Here is a 20,765-nt window from a genome sequence, read left to right as displayed (position 1 = left end):
TCCAAGCATGGAACATAGACCTGAACCTCTTGCAAAGTTTGTTTTCCTTCAAATGTTCAAGCCAACATGAAACTCCAAGGAAGAGAAAAGCACAATGTATTTGGAATTTAGCAAGATAATTGTGCATTACAAGTGTTTTCCCAGCTGTTGAGCCTGTTTACTCACAAAATGAGTTACTTTGGCTAACTGGCACAGGGACAGTCAATGAAATGGAAAGATCAGAAATTAAATTTGTTTAATGATGGAATGTCATCCTCATTCCAGCTATAGCAATGGAATTTCAGTCAGTGGAAGCTGCAAAGGCCAAGGACCCTAAATCCATAAATCCCTGTTTTAAGTCCCAAAGAGAAAATCAAGCAATAATTCTCTTCTTTTGTCCTTTCATGGCACGGGCACAGTCCCTCTCCTGAGGCACAAGGAAGCAGAGCTCCTCTCCCCCTGCAGAAGCTGGGGCAGACAGCAGACGTGGGGGAAGCAACAACCATGAGCAGTGTCCTCAAAGCTTTCTCTGGCCAAGGATAAAGCAAGAGCTGGCAGAACACGGTCCCCAAAGGAGGGTAAGACAAGAGTGCCCACTGGACACGGAAGGGTGGAAGGAATAACAATGACAAGGCCGAGAGATGTTTTGAACAAGACCACAGTCGGCAAAGGGCCCAGATGAAGACTGACTCTCATTGCTCCAAGGGTTTGTGGAGCCCCAGAGCCCTCACACAGCTTTCCCCACCATCAGTGTCCTCAGTTTTTAAAACCATCAGACAATATGTTGCTGCCCCTTCAGCAAGAAATATTCCTTTACGGGCAGGGGAGAGGGTGGAAAGGGTCTCAGAGGAGCACATTTTCCCTTGCTGCCTTCATCCTGAACAGCCCAAAACTAAATTGCCAGGCCAAAGCAGCATCTGTGATCTGTCCTTCCCTTAGCACCAGCTCAGGACAAACCTGGGACGGGGGTAAAGGCCTTACCCAGTTGAGAGCTTTCTTGGGGACCAAGGGCAGGTGTCAGATACTCCACTAGCTGAAAGGAAAGGCACAGGGAGCTGGACGTTTTAGCAACGCTGGCACAAGCAGAGATGCGGCAGTGGAGGAGCCAGAGCTCCTGGGCTTGTTCATAGATAAACTAAGTGATGAGCTATGCACAGCTAAGGGAATTTTGATCATCTCAGAGATCCAAACATCCAGGAAGCTCTGGCCATGAGGGCAAGAGGACCACACAGCCCCACATCCTGCCGGCTGACAGGCAGGACAGTGTCACCGGAGGGGAGGGGAGGGCTGCAACCTCCAGGCGGGAGCCATCTGTCAGCCCAGGCAGGAGGGAGGGAGGAGGGAGGCTGCTGCTGCTTTAGGGAGAGAAGAGATTTTCTCCTGTTGTTTTTATCCTGCAGGACTCAACAAATTAAGTCCCCAAGAACTGCCAATCAACAGTTGATACTGGCTGCAATCCCCCAAGGCCCAGAGCTGCTGCAGAGACGATTCCTGCAGAGCCTGGTCTCTCGTGAGCGCAGCTGCCTTCCTGGTGGAGCTGCTCTCCAGAGCCCTCTCCTCCTCTGAGTCTGATTCTGGAGGCAGATACAGGAGCCTTGCACGGCAGCTGAACTGGGTTTGGAGAACACAAAGCCCTTGACATCACAAGTAATTGCAGTCTTTCATCTTGGAGGCTGTGAAAGAGAGACCTCCGCAGGGAAGGAGCGTGGATGGAGGAAGGACGAGCATGGGGCACGAATGAGCAGGAGAAAGAAACCCCAAGGCAAGGGGCATCTGAAGGAACAGTGCAGGCCTCGCAGACAAGGTGGTGGGGAAAAGACAGGGGGCTGAAGGGGAGCTGGTCAGTGGATACCAAGTTGCAAAAACAAGAATCATATTGAGATCTTTTTGGAAGGATAAAAATAGAGTGATTGCAAGGAAAAGGAGAGAACTTATAAAGCTGCATACAAGGGGAGAGTGGGACGAACATCACTATTGATATGGAGTCAGGAGACTGCTACAGGTAAAAGTGCTGTGTGAGGTCTTCACCCCCATGATGAAGGGTTTAACCATCCCTGTGTGAAAAAGGACAGGGCTGCAGAGCAGGGGGGCCAGCAGGGAGCCCCACACCTGGGGAGCTCTCTGGGAGCAGCACAGGGCTCACCCTCTCCACAGTTAACCCCAGCAGCTGTGCAGAGCAGGGCAGCACAGTGGGGAGTACAGAGGGGCTTGGTGGCTCCCTAGGGATGCAGGTCTGGAAGTGACTCACTCCTATGGATTAGCCCAGTAAAGGGAAACACAACTATGCCGACCCTTCGGGAAGGCTAGAACCTGCCCCCAGTCTCAGAGCAGAGCCACACCTCTGACATGACGGCTTCCATGAGATATTGGTACTGGAAGTGAAAAAAACTGCAATCATTGATGTAGAGGGAAAGGAACCTGCTTAAAATATATTTTCATAAAGTTACATGTTATCCCAGTGGTTTTGGCTTCTACTATGACAATCAAATGCACCTAACTATAGACAGAAGTAACTGCACATTTAAATAAGAAAAGTATTTCTGGAATTACTTCAGAAATGAATTAAGAGTATTTGTCACTCGGCAGTGAACAATTACTTGTGTGTCAGGTGACTTAAATACATTTTAATCCAAATCAGTCAGGGCATTAGCAATAGGTTTATTGGGATTTTTTAAAAACCAGTTGTTGAGACTAAGGGATGTTCAATCTCAGAGAGGCCGTGAGGAAGCAGATGAGTGTGTGAGGGAGCAGGTAAATTGATGTTTTGTGCTGAAGGCCAGCGGAAGGCGAGGCGCAGGAAGGGGCACTCACTGAGCAGGGCAGGCGGAGCGGCTCTGTGGCAGCGCTCTCGAGCGGTTTGAAGGCAGCCCAGGCGATGTGGCCGTGCTCATCCTGGCCCCACTCTGCCAGGACGCTGTCAGGGTACACAGCCACCCCTGCCTGTGCCAGGGCATCCCCCACCACACGCTCCAGGGCGGCGTCCCCGAGGCACGGACCGGCAGAGCTGAGCGGAGCCCGCACGAGATGGATGCAGGAGCCATCAATCCCAAGGGATAAGAGGGCTTCTACCGTGGTGTAAATGTCAATTGTATTCCCATAGACAATGACGTTCCCTAAGAGGAAAAAAAAGGGGGAAAGATTTCTGAGACACACAATGAAAACCTTATTAGTATAACTCAGATGATAATAACATGGAATTGCTCTCTTTGACCCTCTAATTTCTCTGATGCTATGAAGCAAACAATGTTACCTAGCAACAGCAGCTAAGATAATTTAGTGAAGAATCTGTACAAAACATCCCACAAAGTAGGCAAGTACTTAACACAGAAGTATGATATTCATCCCGACCCCATAATCTGAAATTATTTTGATTGAAAAGCCTCTAGGGGAAATAAATAAAGAAATCAACATTTTTATTTTGTTCTCCCCTCTCTCCCTAATTTTGCTCATTCAAAGGATGGATGGAGTGGGGAGCGAACAGAATCAAATTCAATACATCATGCAGAAAACCCCCACAGACCACAGAAAGGCCAAGTTATAGAAAACAAGCCCTTGTGCCACATGGAGGTCACCAGTGCCACCGCTCCCTTCTGCCAGAGCCTGATCTCCAGAGAACGGGGATGGCCCTGCAGAGGCACCTGTCCCTGGTGGTGGGGAGAGCTCGGTACCACTCTGAAGGGAGCTGCACATGGCACAATGCCCAGCCCAGAGCCAGTTCCATCCCTGCCCACTGCTGGGAGCTCAGCGAGCTGCAGCTAGCCATCCATCCATCCATCCATCCATCCATCCATCCATCCATCCATCCATCCATCATCCATCCATCCATCCATCCATCATCCATCATCCATCCATCCATCATCCATCCATCCATCATCCATCCATCCATCCATCCATCATCCATCCATCATCCATCCATCATCCATCCATCCATCCATCATCCATCCATCATCCATCCATCCATCATCCATCCATCCATCCATCCATCCATCCATCCATCCATCCATCAATCCATCCATCCATCATCCATCCATCCATCATCCATCCATCATCCACCCACCATCCATCCATCCATCCATCATCCATCCATCATCCATCATCCATCCATCCATCCATCCATCCATCCATCCATCATCCATCCATCATCCATCCATCCATCCATCCATCCATCCATCATCCATCATCATCCATCATCCATCCATCATCATCATCCATCATCCATCCATCATCATCATCATCCATCATCCATCATCCATCCATCCATCCATCATCCATCATCATCCATCCATCCATCCATCCATCCACATCCATCATCCATCCATCATCCATCATCCATCCATCCATCCATCCATCCATCCATCCATCCATCCATCATCATCCATCATCCATCCATCATTCATCCATCATCCCTCCCTCATCCATCATCCATCCATCATCCATCCATCATCCACCATCCATCCATCATCCATCCATCCATCCATCATCCATCCATCATCCATCCATCCATCATCCATCCATCCATCCATCATCCATCCATCATCCATCCATCATCCATCCATCCATCCATCCATCATCCATCATCCATCCATCCATCATCCATCCATCCATCCATCCATCATCCATCCATCATCCATCCATCATCCATCCATCCATCATCCATCATCCATCCATCCATCCATCATCCATCCATCATCCATCATCCATCCATCATCCATCCATCCATCATCCATCCATCCATCCATCCATCCATCATCCATCCATCCATCATCCATCCATCCAAGCAGCTGCCGTGACAGCAGCATGTAGGAACTGCTGCTCCTTCTGCAGAGCATCAGCACCAGCACAGAAACCACTCCTGAATCCAGCTCCAGCCTCGTACCCTGGGCAAAGGGAGCTCAGACCTGACCCACCCCTCCTGCCTGGCACTGCAGAGCTGCAGGGCAGGGCCCTGCTCATTCTCTTCCTGAGCTGGTGCCACTTCAAATGGCACAGTCAGAGCTAAGCAGGAACACGAGGAGGGGACGGGGTCTGTTCTGTGTGAGCACAACAGGACTCTCCGGCCTAAGGGCTAAAGTCCTCCTGGCAATAAGAGAGGCAGAGCTGGGAGGCAGGAGTGCAGCTCTGTGTTTTATCTCAGGATGGTTTCATACAAAACACATCAACATTCCTCTGAGCAGCACTGAGACTTGCTCCTTCTCCTCCCCATTCCCTCTGCCCCCTTTTGGAACAGCAAGCATTTGTCTGCTCTGTGATCCACTAAGGCTTTGAGTAGCCCAGGTGCAGCTGGCATAGGGAGCTCCTCTCTGGGGCTAAGGACTCTCACCCCAGGGCACAGCCCAGCCCTGCAGGCTCTCTGCACACCACACACCCCCCACAGCCGTGCCACACTGCCCCAGCCCCGTGTCCACATCAGCTCCTGTGTTTCAGATCTGACCTGTCAGCACGAGGATGCCTCAAAAGCACCTTCCCAGTGTTTTCACATTCCTCACCTGGGCAGTGCTGCAAACAACTCACACGTTTATCCCAGCAGTGGCATTTCTGCCTCGCCACAAGTGACAGCATCCCCTATGCCCTGAACTGTATTATTTCATGGGCTAAACTAATCTCACTGGACCGTGTTTTGCTGCATGAGATGCACGGCAATACCAAACTGAGCATGAACACAGCCCCAGATCCCAAGAATATTAATGATAAAAACGTTAACAGATGTTCTACTATTCCCCTTTGACTACAAGGTTATTTTATTCGTCCCCATCAGTTTGGCTACTTGTAGCTGCCAAAGAAACATCTCTCTTCATAGCTGCCAGAGAAAAGATTTGCCCCATGAGTACACTGCATGTCAGTGACAGAATACATGTTTTTGCTGTTCACAGCAATGACCCGAGGGACAGAACCATTTTACCTGCAAATGTATCAACTTGAACACAAAAGAAGAAAGAGATCTTCCTACTTCCATAAATATCAAACAGCATCCAGGAGTGCTGCAGTGTGTCCATCGCTGAGCAGACTTCCTAAGCCAGAAGAACCTATCCCACAGCTTGTGCCTGCCAGGACACCCATCTGCAGGTGCACTGGCCTCAGGAGAGTGCCAGAGGAGAAGACAGATGTACACCTGATTGTTTTTTCCCCACTGCAGCAGGGTGTAATGCAAGAAGCAGCCCAGCAGAACCCGTGGGTAGGTAAAGGCCAGCTTTGCTATACTCATTTTTATTAAAGCCAGGTGCTGACAGTGCAGGCCAGGATGTGGTGTGCAGGCGCCGACACCTCATGCTACATTTACACATTTTCAATTTGCAGGGAGTGAAATGTATGAGGATGGAAGAGGATGCCGTGGCTGTGGCTGGAAAAGGAGGATGAGGAGGCTTCCCTGAGGCAAAGCTCCGTTCTGACTGCAGGGCAAGGCTGGGCTGAGACCCTTCACCCTTGGGCAGCACAGCCCCCTCAGAGAGAAGCTCAGTTCCTGCATTAGACACTGGCATTTAGAGATGGATAAGATCAGATGAGAGCCCTACATTTCTCAAGGAAAATTAAAATTCTGTTTTATATGGTAATATTAAATACAAGTGCATTAGATCAGGGAAAGCAATGCTCCTTTATTGACCCCTTGTAAATCAACAATTTACTGCTTCTGCTTATTACAATATTAGTGGCTTTTTAGATGACAGTGCTAGTAGTCTAGGAACTGCAGATATTCATTATGGACTGAAATTATGCCTACTGAACAGAGAGCAGTTCCTCAGGATGCTTTTATTATTTAACTACATGAAAATGTATGTATCTGTGAGTAAATATAATAACGTTCTACAGAAAAAAACAGCCATCAATAAAGATCATTACAGTAGTTTTATCGTTTATTACCTGAATGTCAGCGTCCTGCTGCAGAGCAGACTCATTAATTTTCCACAAGTAGAAGCACAAGATCTCGGTGACCCTAAAGTGACCTGAATCTTTGCAGTTTGCAAAAGCTAAAGGAGAAACCCAGTATGAGCTAAAGCATTGGTGGCTCCAGTCGGTGATTCATGCATTGGAATTTTAATGCAAGAGTATTCCTACAAACACACTTTTAATAAGGCAGTAAACTATGCTTAGGTGAAGAGAAAAAAAATAATTGCTCCATTTTGGGCCATTAAAGCATTTTTGTTCCTTACTTTACTTCCATCCTACTTTTATTTTCATGGAAAGTGCAGAGCTAATAGGAGATGAGTTTCAATTAGTCCCAATTACAGCTGTAATAGGTTCCATGCATTAGGTGGCTGGGTTTCATCAGTGCAGCCACAGAGGCAGCCACGGGGCCAGTGCTCGCCCTGCTCCCAGAAGCAGCAGAAAGCCCTCCCAGAGCCCTGGCACAACTGTCAAGAGTGAAGGAATGACGTTTGTAAGAAACACAGCTAGAGAAAGAAGCAGAGTGAGGAATAAGAGAAAGTGAGATCAGTGGAGGAAGACCTCTCCAGCTAGGCACTCTGCACAGCAGCAGAGAACTTAATGAAGAGCAAGGAGAGGGAGCTGAAGCCAGAGCAGGGGGGAAAGGGGATGGTGTCACATCTCTCCTAGACCACATCTCCAAAAGTTCCCCCAGACCAGCCTCACTGGTGGTGTGAATTCACCTTCTCTAGGCATGAAGCCAGGCCAGGGCCTCGTTGAGAGCTGCAGCTGCACCCTGGAGCCAAGGCCAGCAGCAGTGACAAGTGAGGATGACCATCCCCTGAGTTCAGCCCCCGTGCCAAGGCAGGCGGGACACGGCGGCTGTGCCGTGCGCTGCGGGGTGACCGATCCCTGGCACGTCCCTGTGCAGGGAGCACCTGCCAGGATGGGCACACAGGGCACTGCAGGAAGGACCAGCAGCAGCAAAAGGGAAAGCTAACACCCTTGTGTCTGTGCAAAGTCAGCTGCTGCAGCAGCCACACACCAGGTACGGGCAGGGCTGGCACCAGGGAGGACAGGCAGGGCTGGCACCAGGGAGGACAGGCAGGGCTGGCACCAGGGAGGACAGGCAGGGCTGGCACCAGGGAGGACAGGCAGAGCCAGACTGCTCCAGAGGCCAGGGAGCTGGCTGAGAAACACTGACACCTTTATGGACCCCCTTGCTGATCACAGCAAGACCTGGGGGATGATAAAGGAATTTCCAGCGTTTTTAGAACTTCCCTCAAGGACTGCCAAGCAGATGTGAACCTTGCACCACACCGAATCACTGCCAATTGCCATGGCACTCCACAAACACATCTTCAGGAGAGTCCTGCTCTTGCACTCTGCCAGCAGGAATTCCCCACAAAGACAGCTTTCCTGCTCTGAACTGTCCTGACTCAGACACAGCAGGAACTGACACCTGACGAACTCACTGACTCTGGTCTCTGTTTCTCTAGCTCAAAGTTGACTCAGAAAGCTGGATGGTGCCGAGTGCTCTCCACAGCGCACACACAGTGGATGAACCAGAGAACAAACGAACAGAGCACACACAACAAGGCTGAGGAAATACAGGGATGGTGCACATCGGCATAAACGTCTGATTTTAAGGGTTAAAAAGTACCAGGAACTTGCAGTCCTATGTGAAAATCTGATGCAACTGAATACAATGCTGACAGACACTTCCTAATTTAGACTTATTTACTTTCTGTTATGCCACAAATCTAGATATCTTTCTATACAGCAGAAAACCACATCCACTAATTAAATTATTATTTCATTGGCTAATTAATGATTCTGGACAGATTTGCATTTGGGACTCATTCAGTTTTATATAATAACTGCAGATAATTAATCTATCTCAAACCTTTCTTTCCCAGCTAAGTATGCTGGGTATCAAAAATAACAAAAAATTGTAAATTAATCTGGAAAACAAAGCACAGCAGATGAAAGGCTTTGTTAGAATTCATCAGGCACCAATTATACCAGGGAAGAGAGGAACTAATAAGCCTAAGAAGCATTGCTGTAAGTGCAGGTACTAAGGGAGCCCCTTACCTCTGGAGCTGACGAGGTTTTCCTGCAGCCAGCGTGCTGCCTCCGAGCAGTCCTGGGCGTTGTTGAGAGTGAAGTGGTTGGAAGGGACTTTCTCCGTGTATCTCTGCGGCCACTGACTCGTGACTTCAGTGCTATGTGCTCCTGTGGGGGCCAAGGCCTGCGGGAATGAGGCGGTGAGTGGGTATAAGGCACGGACCTCGGAGATGGTAAAACACCCTCTCACTTTGGCTACCCCAGGGCTGCCGTTCTGGCACATCCCAATGTCACACTCAGCAGCAGCACACACACCCAGGGGCACAGGGAACACTGATCCCACTGGTCTGAGTGTACACTCAGAGCATGTGCTCCCTATTTCCTGCGGGATGTGGCTGACCACTCCAAACAGCGCTGCCAGCGCAAGCGGAGGCACACGGCAAACAGCACAAACGTCCCAACACTCAGCCGGGGATCTCAGCAGCTCTCTGAATAACAGATCACTTAAAATGGCCCTTGGAAAGTCTTTGTGAAGCACACTGCCTCCACCTTTTGTCAGCAAAAATCAGCCTTCTGAAACGACTGATTTTGTCCCAGAGAAAGGGCTCAAAACCTGCTTGATGGTTCAAACGTGAAGATTCAGTAACACGACCACTGTGTAATGCTGCTTTACAAAAACAAACTCGGTCTGAGCTGTACAAAGCAAAAAGGGAATCTTGTCTCTGACTTCCTCAGCACCACTGAGCCACATCCTGAACCCTGTTCTCACTGCCAGCCAGATCAACTGAAATACTGCTGGGTCGTATAAAACCGGGCGTGACACCAAAAGATCTTACTCAACAAGTAAATCTCTAAATCATAACACATAATGTTTTACTAAGCATTAATCTGACTGCTTACCAAGTAAGGAACAGCTTATAAAAAAGGATGGACTAGAGCTCTGTGTAATAAAACAGAAGCCACTTATTTCTTATCCTTTTGTATAGCTTGAAAGTGAGAACAGATGATGATGAGATTTCTTCTCAAAGGCAAATAAAACCTGCCTTTTCCCTTGCCATCTTTATCTTTCTCCCCCAGTGCAGTTACTTGACATAAATTATTCTGCAAGTCAGAGCTACCTCCAAACACCTTTTCCTAGGAGCACTTTTCCAGCCCACACTTTGGCTTTTGCTTCACCCCTGCTGAGCAGTGCCCATGGGCTGCTGTTTAAGCATGGCTGTGCCCTGAGAAGGCTCCCAGACCCCAGAGCCTGCTGCACACAGGCAGCCAGACACCGCTGTGGGATGTGCTACAGCCCTGCAAAGCTGCAGACACTGCTCACACCCATCTCCTGATTTTAAAGGCAAAATGCCTTGCTCCCAACTCCTACCCCAAACCACCTAGGTAAGACAAAGCCCCTGCAACAAGGGGGCTGTGCCAAGCTGCCTGTTTGGTTGTATCCCCTGATGGCCTCATGCGGATACAGGAGCCAGAAGCCGCCCTGCCCAGGGAGTCTGAGTGGAAGCTGACTCCAACATCTTACATGCAGCTAAGGGTCTGCTTCAGTCTCACCAGGAACTCAGCTGTGTGCTACAATACCAAGCAGCACCGTGGATGTGCCTAGGCATGGCCATCACGTGAGATGAGTAATTAATTTGATAAGGAATTCTCTCCATTTCCAAAACTAGGTCAAATGGTGATGGACCAGCTGGAGTTAAGTCTCCTGTGGCTGGGACCACATGTCAGCTGAGCCTGCTCCTTAGCAGGTTTAATGGTTATGGTGGCAAAAACACCGGCAGCTTTTCCTCCTGGCCAACCCTGAGCAGTAACTGCTGGTGGGAAACTCTGCCTGACCCTCCTTTCCTCTCCTCCAGCTCCAGCAGCAGAACCAGCACAGCCCAACCGGCTGCACTACAGGGCTGCAAACTGCTGCTGCCGCCCCTGCTAAGGCTGCTTTGCCTAACCTCAGGAACACCACTCCCTGTGGAAAACCTGGGAATCCTGTGCTGCTTCACTGCACACAGCTCACCTGGTAGCTCTGTCCCGTGCACAGAACCAGGTAGTCGTAAGGCACTTTCTTCTCCTTGGAAACAACAACGTATTTGGCACTGCGGTTTATGCTCGTCATTTTACCAACCACAACACTGACCCAGGAACAAAGTGACATCTGTGCATAATCGTCATCATTAAAACAGTGGCTGCGAAAGAAGAGTATCAGTAAGTGACATTTCGGCAGCTGACAGCAGGCATTAATTAGACATCTGGTGAGCTGGGCTCGGGCCCCCAGTGGTTCCCCCTGCTCCCTTGCTGGGAGTTTACGGCAGCCTGCGGTAAAAGATTAGGCATTAGGAGATACTCAGTTACAAATTGACAACTTTCTGCTGAAACCAAACAAGCCCTTCCGGCACTGGGCCTTACAATCACGTAATTTAAGAACAGAGTCAGAAATCTATGCTTTACTCTGCTTTTCCTTTGCAGGCTCATACGAGGTAGAAGCTTTTGAACCTGCAAAGAAAATAATTCAATAGTCCAATTCTTTCTCCAAGACTTCCTTATTCAGCTTTTCCCCAACTTTCCTTCCTTTGCTATCCAGCTTCACCAGTCACAGCTAAGGTGAGACATAAACACAGGGAATGCACTCTACCATTTTAGCATCCGTATTCCAAAGTATTAGTCCAGAAAGTGTAAAAATAAATAGAAAGCTAGGAAAACGGTTGTCAGAGCTAGAAGTAAAAGGCAGAGATCTTAAGTCTCCTGTTGGTGACCCTCTTCTGAAAGAACTTTTCCACAATGCAAGACTGACAAATACTGCACACTAAACTTGTCCCGAGCGGAGCGCTCCGGGATGTTTGGGGTGTGCACGGAGCACACATCCATCACAAGCCACGTGCTCTGACAGTGTGAATTCCATGTCAGTACCCTAAAATCATGCATTGGCTTTGACAGTCTCGGACAAGGTTTGCTTTTCTCGTGTTTTAGGGGTGTTACAGCCTGTTCCAAGTAAAAAGCACACCCCTATGCGTGAGAGAAGTATCAAAGATCTGGAAGCTGCTATTTTAAAAAGCCAATTTTAAAGCAAAATCCAAATGGAACAAAACCTCTTTTATTGCCTCAGTAATGAAAATTACAATTATTTCCAAAGGTCTTTTCAGGCTTGGAGTGTGCCCCCACCAAGTATGTCCAACCAGGTAAATACTAGGACACATACTTATTACTGCATTTGTACCACCCTCTCTGCTTAATAAGAGCCTCTGCAAAGACAAAGACTCCTGGAGACAAAATACTTCCATACAGATGTGCAACAAGACATCGCTACAAAACGTGAGGAGAACCAGAGAGAGAACATCCCCAGCTAGGTCCATGGTGGCCCCTGAACACCACTGAGCCCAGCTGTGACCCACCAGGAAATGCACAAGAGGTCACTGGCCACTGTGCAGATCCAGCTGGGCTCAACTCCATCCCTCCCCAACACTGAGGACCTGCACCAGCCAAAGCCTGATCACTCAGCTTCTTTCCATAGAACTGGACAAACACATTGCAGAGCAATAAACCCACAGGGTCCAGTGAAAAAGAATGCAACAGATTTAAAACAAGCAAAAAAAGAAGGGCTCACCAGCCCTTCACACAGGTGTCTGGTTTGTGAGACCACAGCAAGAAGAAACACTGAACAAACTACTGAAAGAAGCAGAGTCTCACCCCTGCCAGGATCTCAGGAGGGGAATGGACAGTACAGAGAGACCCTGGGCTCCACCCAGGCTGTCAGCTCAAGTCACCACAGAAAATACATTCCACCTGCCAAACTAAGCTCATGGCCTTTTGGAGACCCAAAAACTTGACTTTCTAGGTACACTTAGCAATGAAAACTGTTCCACTTTCTCCCACAGGCCTCCAAGTGATTAAACAGAAGACATTCTCAAGCATTTGATGCATTTCTGTGGCTGCAGCAGAGTGCAGGCAGAGACCAGCACTGACAGCTGCTGCTTTGCCATTAATGCCAAGCCACACATCCCCACAACGTGCTCCTGGTTCCACGTTAATCCTTGCTACCAAACTCCCAAAACCGACAATCAGGATGCCACAGGAACAAATACAGGTTGATTTCACAAGCCAGGGGAATTTTAGGATTGAATTTCCAGGCTTTCTGTGATACCCTGCATTCTCTGTACTCACAGATACCAGAGGAAAATAAATAAGGCAAGAAAACCACTGACAATTCTGAGCTGTAATAATGCAGAGATCTATAAATAAAATGGACATTAAGGACAGAGGAAGGTTTTCAAAAGCACCTCTATAATTGAGGTGCACAGCTCCCAGGAGACTGACACTCAAAATCACAGGGATGCTTTCAGAAATCATACCCTGCAGAGTTCAATTTTCACTCTTAATCTGCTTTCAGATTTTAACAGCTAAATCTGGTGAGGCGGCTCTGAACTGCAACTTTCTGTCAGGGAGGATGCTTTGTTAGTACAACTCTTTCCTACAGTGAACTTGGGAAAAAGACTTTGTGCATCTGTGTGAGAATGTAATTCTTTCATTTGCCAGATTTGCACTTGAACACACCCTTTCTACAGCACAAAAAGTAATACAGGTAACTACTTACACAAAATCCCTTGTCAGGGCAAAATTCCAAATGAGATCAGATAGTTTTTAACAGGTTCCCACTACACTATTTTCACATCTTAGTAGAGATTTCATTTGTAAGGTTCAGCAAGCAGACGTGGAGCTGTTTTGTCATTTAAAGAGCCAGCCCTTTAGTGCGCTGCAGCTCACTGAGGAAAAGTTTTGGTAAAATACAATGTGAAGGCTCCAAAGAGTCACATGCCAAATCTAAATAACTTATACTAAGTTCATTCCCCAACTAATCAGAATAACTGATCCATTTTAATTCTATGCTTCTCAATGTTCAAAACAACCATGATCAAGTCCACGGTGATGATTTATTCCAAAATAAAACCCACAAATATTGTACTTAAACGAGAATTACGTACTGTGAATTTTAAAGAGAGAAGATTTTCTCTGACTAAATGGAAGCTATTATATTTATTGGCAAACAAGGAAGCCCTTAAAGTGTTTGACAGTCCCTAGACAAGGCTCTTCCACCATTTCCCTTCAGCTGTACCCAGCGCTGTGCCTGGGACTGAGGGCAGACTGGCACGAGCAGACCATGAGCAGCAGAACTGATGCACAACAGCTCTGCCAAACTCATCAACAGCAACAGCAAAATCCCCACCACCACTGCTGGGCTCTGCATCCCACCACATGCTGCTCTAAGTCAGTCCCTGCCACGTTACCAACATTAACTCTTGTATGTTCTTTGGTTCAGCACTATTTAGAACAAAACTCATGGAAGCTAAAAGCCAAACAAGATTTAAAAAGCAAGCAGACATCTTGTGTCATTTGTCATCAACCTGGAGATTTAAACAATCTCAAAAGCCTCGGAAAACAGAGCCCAGGTACTGTCCAGGCGTTACACAGTGGATTGCTGTCCTGAAGTTACTGCTTTGGCGCTGTTTCCCTACTCAGAATTCTATCTGTCTCCTCTTGTAGGTGAGTGCATGCTGGATAGACAGACTGCAGTATTCTGGGGCTCTCTACGGATGGATCTAAAATTTGGGACGAGTTCACAAGAATTACAAAGTGTTATGTTTTCTGCAGGAGCTAAGGAAGTGTTTAGATGTGAAGTCAAACCTGTTAATTAAAAATCTTCTATACTTGGAGCTCTGTGGGTCTTTTCCTGGAAGGCCATGGATGGAAATCAAGGTCAGGTTGTTGAACTTCAGACGTGGCCTGTGGGAAGAAAAACAAACAGCCCCAGTTGGAAAAAATTTGGAGGGCACGTCAATGGAACGGCATAGCTCAGAATTCCATGTTCAGAAGGATACAGAAAGCAATTCCTTTACACAGGGACAGAGTGTTTCACTCTGCTCAGGTGCAGGTGTCTCTGGATACAAAGAGAACAATTTCCACCACAGTTTCAGTGATGCCGGGGCGAGGAGGGGGACAAGACTGACAGTATGCTGAACTAAATGCGATCTGACATTTGAAAACAAATAAATATTATGAGTGATTAAGCCTTCTAATCTTCAAGGCTTTCTCTAAGTTAAGGATGGACTGATGCAAATGGTACAAAGGAATCAGAATGTTTTTTATCAACCGATGTTAATTTGTTATTCATACATTTAAAAAATATATTCAAACAAAGTTAAAGGTCATACTTAAACCAAGGAATTTCAAGGTTACGGCTGCCCCTCTCAAAATGCATATTAATAGTTTAATTCTGGATTATGGATTATCTGTGGTAAATCTCCATGCATACTCAAGCCAAGCACAAAGTAATAAATAACCTTAATGTAACAGAGTGCATATATTTATACAGATTATGGGCCTGATTCTCATTTAAATTAAGGTCACTCTGCAGAGGTGGATGTAAATAGAATTTGCTTTTCATTTATGGCCACCTTATGCTGCCTGAGCGATACAAAATGGTCTTTAATGTAAATGAGAGTGAGCCTGATCCACAAAGCTGAAAGCAGAGTGTACGAGTGATGCCATCTGCACACCGGGAGCGCCACGCATGGGGTGTGAACAACAACTACGGGAACTTCACACACCGACAGAGCACTGCTCCCTGGCACTCATTTACCCGGGATAAATAACATAAACATCCTACACGTCCTCCCATCAGAGCAAGGAGACTGCCTTGCAGGGTGGAGCTGAAGTCATCTGCACACACTGCATGGCCTCTTGCCAACAGGTGCTGGAATCCAGGGGCTACAGTAACATCATGTTTAAATATTACTGTTTAGGATGGAAACCTTGTGAGCCAGCATCAGCAACATGGCAGAATCCAAGTTCTAGGCACCATTAATGTGCCTCTTTTGCATGACTGCAGGATGATGCACTTTATTGATCTGGTCACATGCCATTTTCCTCTGCAGATGCTCTACCTCTACTGAGTCCACATGCAGGCATCCAGGATTTCCCCAGTCATATGGTATTTGTTCCCTTCTTCCCCACTGAGCGGGAGGCTTCAATCAGACCTTTCAGTCAGTACGATTTACTTACTACTGACTTACTTCTACCTCAGCGCTCCCATGGCATCCCCATATGCCCCAGACATTAACTCATGTTTCCCACTCATTCATCTCACATCAAAATGTTGATTAGCATCTCCTTGGCTGCAGGGAGACGAAACGAGTGGTACCTTTGCTTTGCCCTTCAGACGGAGGAGCAGCCAGGCCTGGGGCAGGGTGGCTGGGATCCCGGGGCAGGGTGGCTGGCATCCCGGGGCAGGGTGGCTGCATCCCGGGGCAGGGTGGCTGGCATCCCCCGGGGCAGGGTGGCTGGCATCCCCGGGCAGGGTGACTGGCATCCCGGGGCAGGGTGGCTGGCATCCCCCGGGACAGGGTGGCTGGGATCCCAGGGCAGGGTGGCTGGGATCCCGGGGCAGGGTGGCTGGGATCCCCCGGGGCAGGGTGGCTGGGATCCCCCGGGGCAGGGTGGCTGGCATCCCGGGGCAGGGTGGCTGGCATCCCGGGGCAGGGTGGCTGGCATCCCCGGGGCAGGGTGGCTGGCATCCCGGGGCAGGGTGGCTGGCATCCCGGGGCAGGGTGGCTGGGATCCCCGGGGCAGGGTGGCTGGCATCCCGGGGCAGGGTGGCTGGCATCCCGGGGCAGGGTGGCTGGGATCCCCGGGGCAGGGTGGCTGGCATCCCCGGGGCAGGGTGGCTGGGATCCCGGGGCAGGGTGGCTGGGATCCCGGGGCAGGGTGGCTGCATCCCGGGGCAGGGTGGCTGGCATCCCCGGGCAGGGTGGCTGGCATCCCCCCGGGCAGGGGGGCTGGGATCCCCGGGGCAGGGTGGCTGGCATCCCGGGGCAGGGTGGCTGGGATCCCCGGGGCAGGGTGGCTGGCATCCCGGGGCAGGGTGGCTGGCATCCCGGGGCAGGGTGGCTGGGATCCCCGGGGCAGGGTGGCTGGGATCCCGGGGCAGGGTGGCTGGCATCCCGGGGCAGGGTGGCTGGCATCCCGGGGCAGGGTGGCTGGGATCCCGGGGCAGGGTGGCTGGGATCCCCGGGGCAGGGTGGCTGGCATCCCGGGGCAGGGTGGCTGGCATCCCGGGGCAGGGTGGCTGGGATCCCCGGGCAGGGTGGCTGGGATCCCCGGGCAGGGTGGCTGGGATCCCGTGGCAGGGTGGCTGGGTTCCCCGGGGCAGGGTGGCTGGGATCCCGGGGCAGGGTGGCTGGGATCCCGGGGCAGGGTGGCTGGGATCCCGGGGCAGGGTGGCTGGCATCCCGGGGCAGGGCTGGTGCCCAGGCACAGCTCCCGGCACAGCACAGCACCACACGCGCGGGCAGAGCCCTGCTGCTGCCGCTGCCGGCATTTGTGCAAATCACCACAATCTTTACCCAAGTAACAAATGCCGTGTGCTGTGTCGCAAAGGCCTGGCTCCAGAAGCGTGGCTGGCACGTGGAACCCCGGGATTTAAAATGCATTTCCACGCACACGGCCGCTCAAAGACAAGCCCGAGCTCCAGAGGGGAGCTGCGGCTCCTGCCGGCACCGGCACAGCCACCACGGGGGGACAGGCGGGGGATTCTGAGCTTTATTATTTCTAGGTTAACTAAAGGATGGCTCATTTACTACAGCTTTTGACTCCTTACTGGTGCCGAAAAGCTCTTAAGTGAAGAACAGCCAAGGTCCTGGACGCGGGCAGTGCTGTCAGGACAGGGGCTGTGACTCAGATGCTGCTGATAAATACAACAATGCCCGACACAAAACAGGGCAAAGTGGAGTTTGGCAAACGGGAGGTTCCCGTGCGGTGAAAAAAGTCCTCAAGTTACGAGCCTGAAGCAGTGCAACGCTAAACAAGTGCACCTGCATTTTAGAAGCAAATAATTCCAGCAGGGATTGACGTTGCTGTGGATACAGAGGGAAGAACAGCTCAAAGATACTGGTAAAGCAGGGAGGGATTAGAGTATCTAGGGAAATAAGTAAAAGGTGTTGGGTTTCAGTGCACAGCTCTAGAGGATGGCTACAAAAAGAGTCTGAACACCCTTGTCCTCAAAATAAAGCAGGGTTACCAATTTACTGAGCATAATCAAAAGGCCACAGAAAAGTTTTAGTCCAGTTTTCACATACATCCTGGTGGTTGTGAATCTGTTAAAGTATTCCTTGCTCATTTTGCTGGATTTTTTTGCCTGATGTCTTGCTACCTTTTTTTTTTCCTTTCCCTCTGTGTGCGGCATAATGATGGAGGCTTAGGGATGGTGGAAAATTGCCTGAACAAATAATTTAATTAATTGCTTTCATTAAACTACTCATTATCACAAGTCAAATCACTTTTGATACAAAAAAAAGTGCAGTGAAGTAGTCTCCATGAACCTGAGCATTTCAATTTATTTCAATTTATTTGCATTTCTTTGCATTTTCATTTTTTGTTTGCAAATCTTACATTTAAGATTATTTTCCCAGTCATCAATAAAAACTATAATAAAGGAGTGACAGAAGATGATGCTTTATCTGCCTCCTAAAATTGCTAACTATATGAACTGTTCTCCTGTGTACACAATCTTTAAACAACAATATCTGAAATTGTAACCTATCCAAAAGTAAAGTCTTAGTGACACTGGATCCTCAGCTTCACTGCAGCAAAGCCCTTATAAAAATGGCTGCTTAAGATCATTCTGAAAATGGTAAAAAAAAAAAAAAGAAATCTGATTTCAGCCCTAAATGCTGAAAAGTAGGATGTGATAGCCTTGCATTAACACAACTTTTAAATCAGAAAAATCTCTGTCCTGAAGCAAAAGAGGAACACCAAGATTTTTGTGGGGAGGAAGGAGCCCAGAAGCAGAGCTGATGATACAAGAGTCCCAACAGGCTATAACCTGTGTTCAAGGCACAGGAACTCAGCGGGTCCAGGTGTCACTCTTGTACAAGGCAGATGGAGACAAGTTCTCCTTTCGCTGCAAATGTAACAATTTATCCATTTTAAGGAATCATTTCAAGAAAACAGCAGTCAGGACACAACTTGCAGAAGAGACTTCTCCAAAAGGAAAAGGTGTTCTAAGAGATTTCCCAGCTCCACACCAAGCTCCAGCGAGAAATGCCCAGCTTCACAAAGGTTGCCCATTCCAGTAACTAGAAAGAAACCATGCTCACCCAAGTTGTCCCTCCAGGATAAATGTGCTGCTCAGCACCACAGCTGGGCTTGGATCTCCTTTCCAAGCAATGTCACTCCCATGCTGTCCCTCCACCCAATTCCTTCACCAGCCCCAGTGCTTTCCTTTCCCTTTGCTGCCTGTGCCTCCCCAGACAGCCGTCCTTGGCTGCAGCAGCAGCAGCAGCAGCAGCAGCAGCAGCAGGGTTTGCTGTTCATATCAACACCTACCAGAAGCACCTCTTCTCCAGAACCTTCACCGAGGGCATCAATTACAGCCCCCAGAGCAGGATGCCAGATCCACTGCTGACACCAACAGATGTGACACCTCCAAGTTATCCCTCTCCAATTACCAGTAAACAAAGATTAGCCACTTCTCCCTTGGATCAACCTCAGGAAAAAGTGTTAAGATTGTGAATGAATTTGCTCAACAAAGGAAGGGATAACAGCACAGTGTTTACTGGGACACTTGTCAATGCAGGGGTCAAGGAGGGGCTTTCCACACAACCTGCTCCATGACAACTCTTCCTCTCTCAGCAAAATATTTCATCATTCTCCAGTTGCTTCCTTCTGGTATTAAAATAACAAGGTCTCTTTTAAAACTTCTATTTTGATAAAATAGTGCTTAGTGGGGTTTTTTTATTGGTTTGTTTTGGTTTTGATTTTTTGTCTTGTTTTGGGTTGTTTTTTTTGTTTTCAGAAACTTCCTGGCAGGCTGATTGGTAATTTTATCAGATGCTGTCATCCTAAGAAGAGCAACCTCTAAGACCAGGCCACTGTCACCATTTTTAACATCTTAGCAAGAATCCATTAAGGAGCTAAAGAACATTTCCTTCACCCTTTGGCTAACACCCTTGAAGGATGCTGGGAGTGCTTCTCTCTCCTCCACTGGTAGCTGGGTCTCTCACCGAACTTTGAACTCGATGGTTCACTGTTTAGTAACAATTACATCAGTGAGTTTTCAACATTATTCTCATTCTCAGTCCAAACACAGCTGCTAGAAAGAAAATGAACTCTATCCCAGCCAAACCCAGGGCAATCCTGCTCAGAAGCTGTTCCTCTCCAGTTAAATTTGGATTGTCCTTCCAGGTTATACGAACTACTCTTCTCACTCTTCCCCCTTCAAGTGATTTCCTTCTCTGTGGTTATTTTACTGTGCTTATATTGCTTGTCTCTCATCCTCTGTGCTGATCCTTTTCCTAGAAATATAGCTAAACACACCAGCAACTCTGACTCTGTTGCTTTCCAATTCCTTTACTAATGCCTAGTTTTTTTGGGTGGCTTTACATCAGTCTACAATCTTGATTTCTCACTGAACATTACCAAACATGTCTTGCTCCAGTTTCTTCTTTTGAACTCCCATCCACCTTATAACTCACTGCTCTGAAACACCTCAGCCCCCTCCTATGGCTGCCACCGCTTTTGTCCCTTCCAGTCACCTCTCACTTCCCAGCAACTGATTTTGCTTACAAAAAATAGTGCATCCACTCAAGATCTGTGGCATTCTCACAATCTAGGTTACTAAAACCAACATAGCAAGGTTCCTACAGTATGAATTGTTCTGTGACTGGGCAAGGAAATCTAAAGAGCTCTTTTCCTTGCCCACTCACAGAGCTAAATCCATATCCTTCCACAGCTACAGCGCTCACAAGGGCACTCCTGCCATCCCAAATCTAAGTTAGCTTGGAGTCTAATCAAAGCACCATCCAACCACTGCTTCAGTGAGA

At 48.5% G+C, this 20,765-nt stretch overlaps 1 protein-coding gene across 7 annotated transcripts in view; it reads right to left on the bottom strand.

Moving 5' to 3' along the window:
- Nucleotides 1–20,765, bottom strand: part of CFAP61 (cilia and flagella associated protein 61) — a 92,497-nt gene that overhangs the window by 24,716 nt on the left and 47,016 nt on the right. For 6 of the 7 annotated variants that reach the window (XM_088052518.1, XM_088052517.1, XM_088052516.1 and 3 more), the window contains 4 exons: nt 14,572–14,670; nt 10,913–11,081; nt 8,932–9,088; nt 2,791–3,092 (listed from right to left, as the gene is read on the bottom strand). In XM_088052518.1, coding sequence (XP_087908644.1) covers nt 2,791–3,092; nt 8,932–9,088; nt 10,913–11,081; nt 14,572–14,670 — 727 coding nt within the window. The remainder of the gene's footprint in view (nt 1–2,790; nt 3,093–8,931; nt 9,089–10,912; nt 11,082–14,571; nt 14,671–20,765) is intronic. The other variant, XM_088052522.1, reaches the window with a different exon arrangement.

This window comes from Pseudopodoces humilis, chromosome 3 (assembly GCF_049639895.1).
Source record: "Pseudopodoces humilis isolate 2021_Gansu_Grassland_sample_001 chromosome 3, ASM4963989v1, whole genome shotgun sequence".
Classification (NCBI taxonomy): domain Eukaryota; kingdom Metazoa; phylum Chordata; class Aves; order Passeriformes; family Paridae; genus Pseudopodoces; species Pseudopodoces humilis.
The sequence above is the reverse complement of the archived record's forward strand: the minus strand, read 5'-3'. Positions and strand labels throughout refer to the sequence as shown.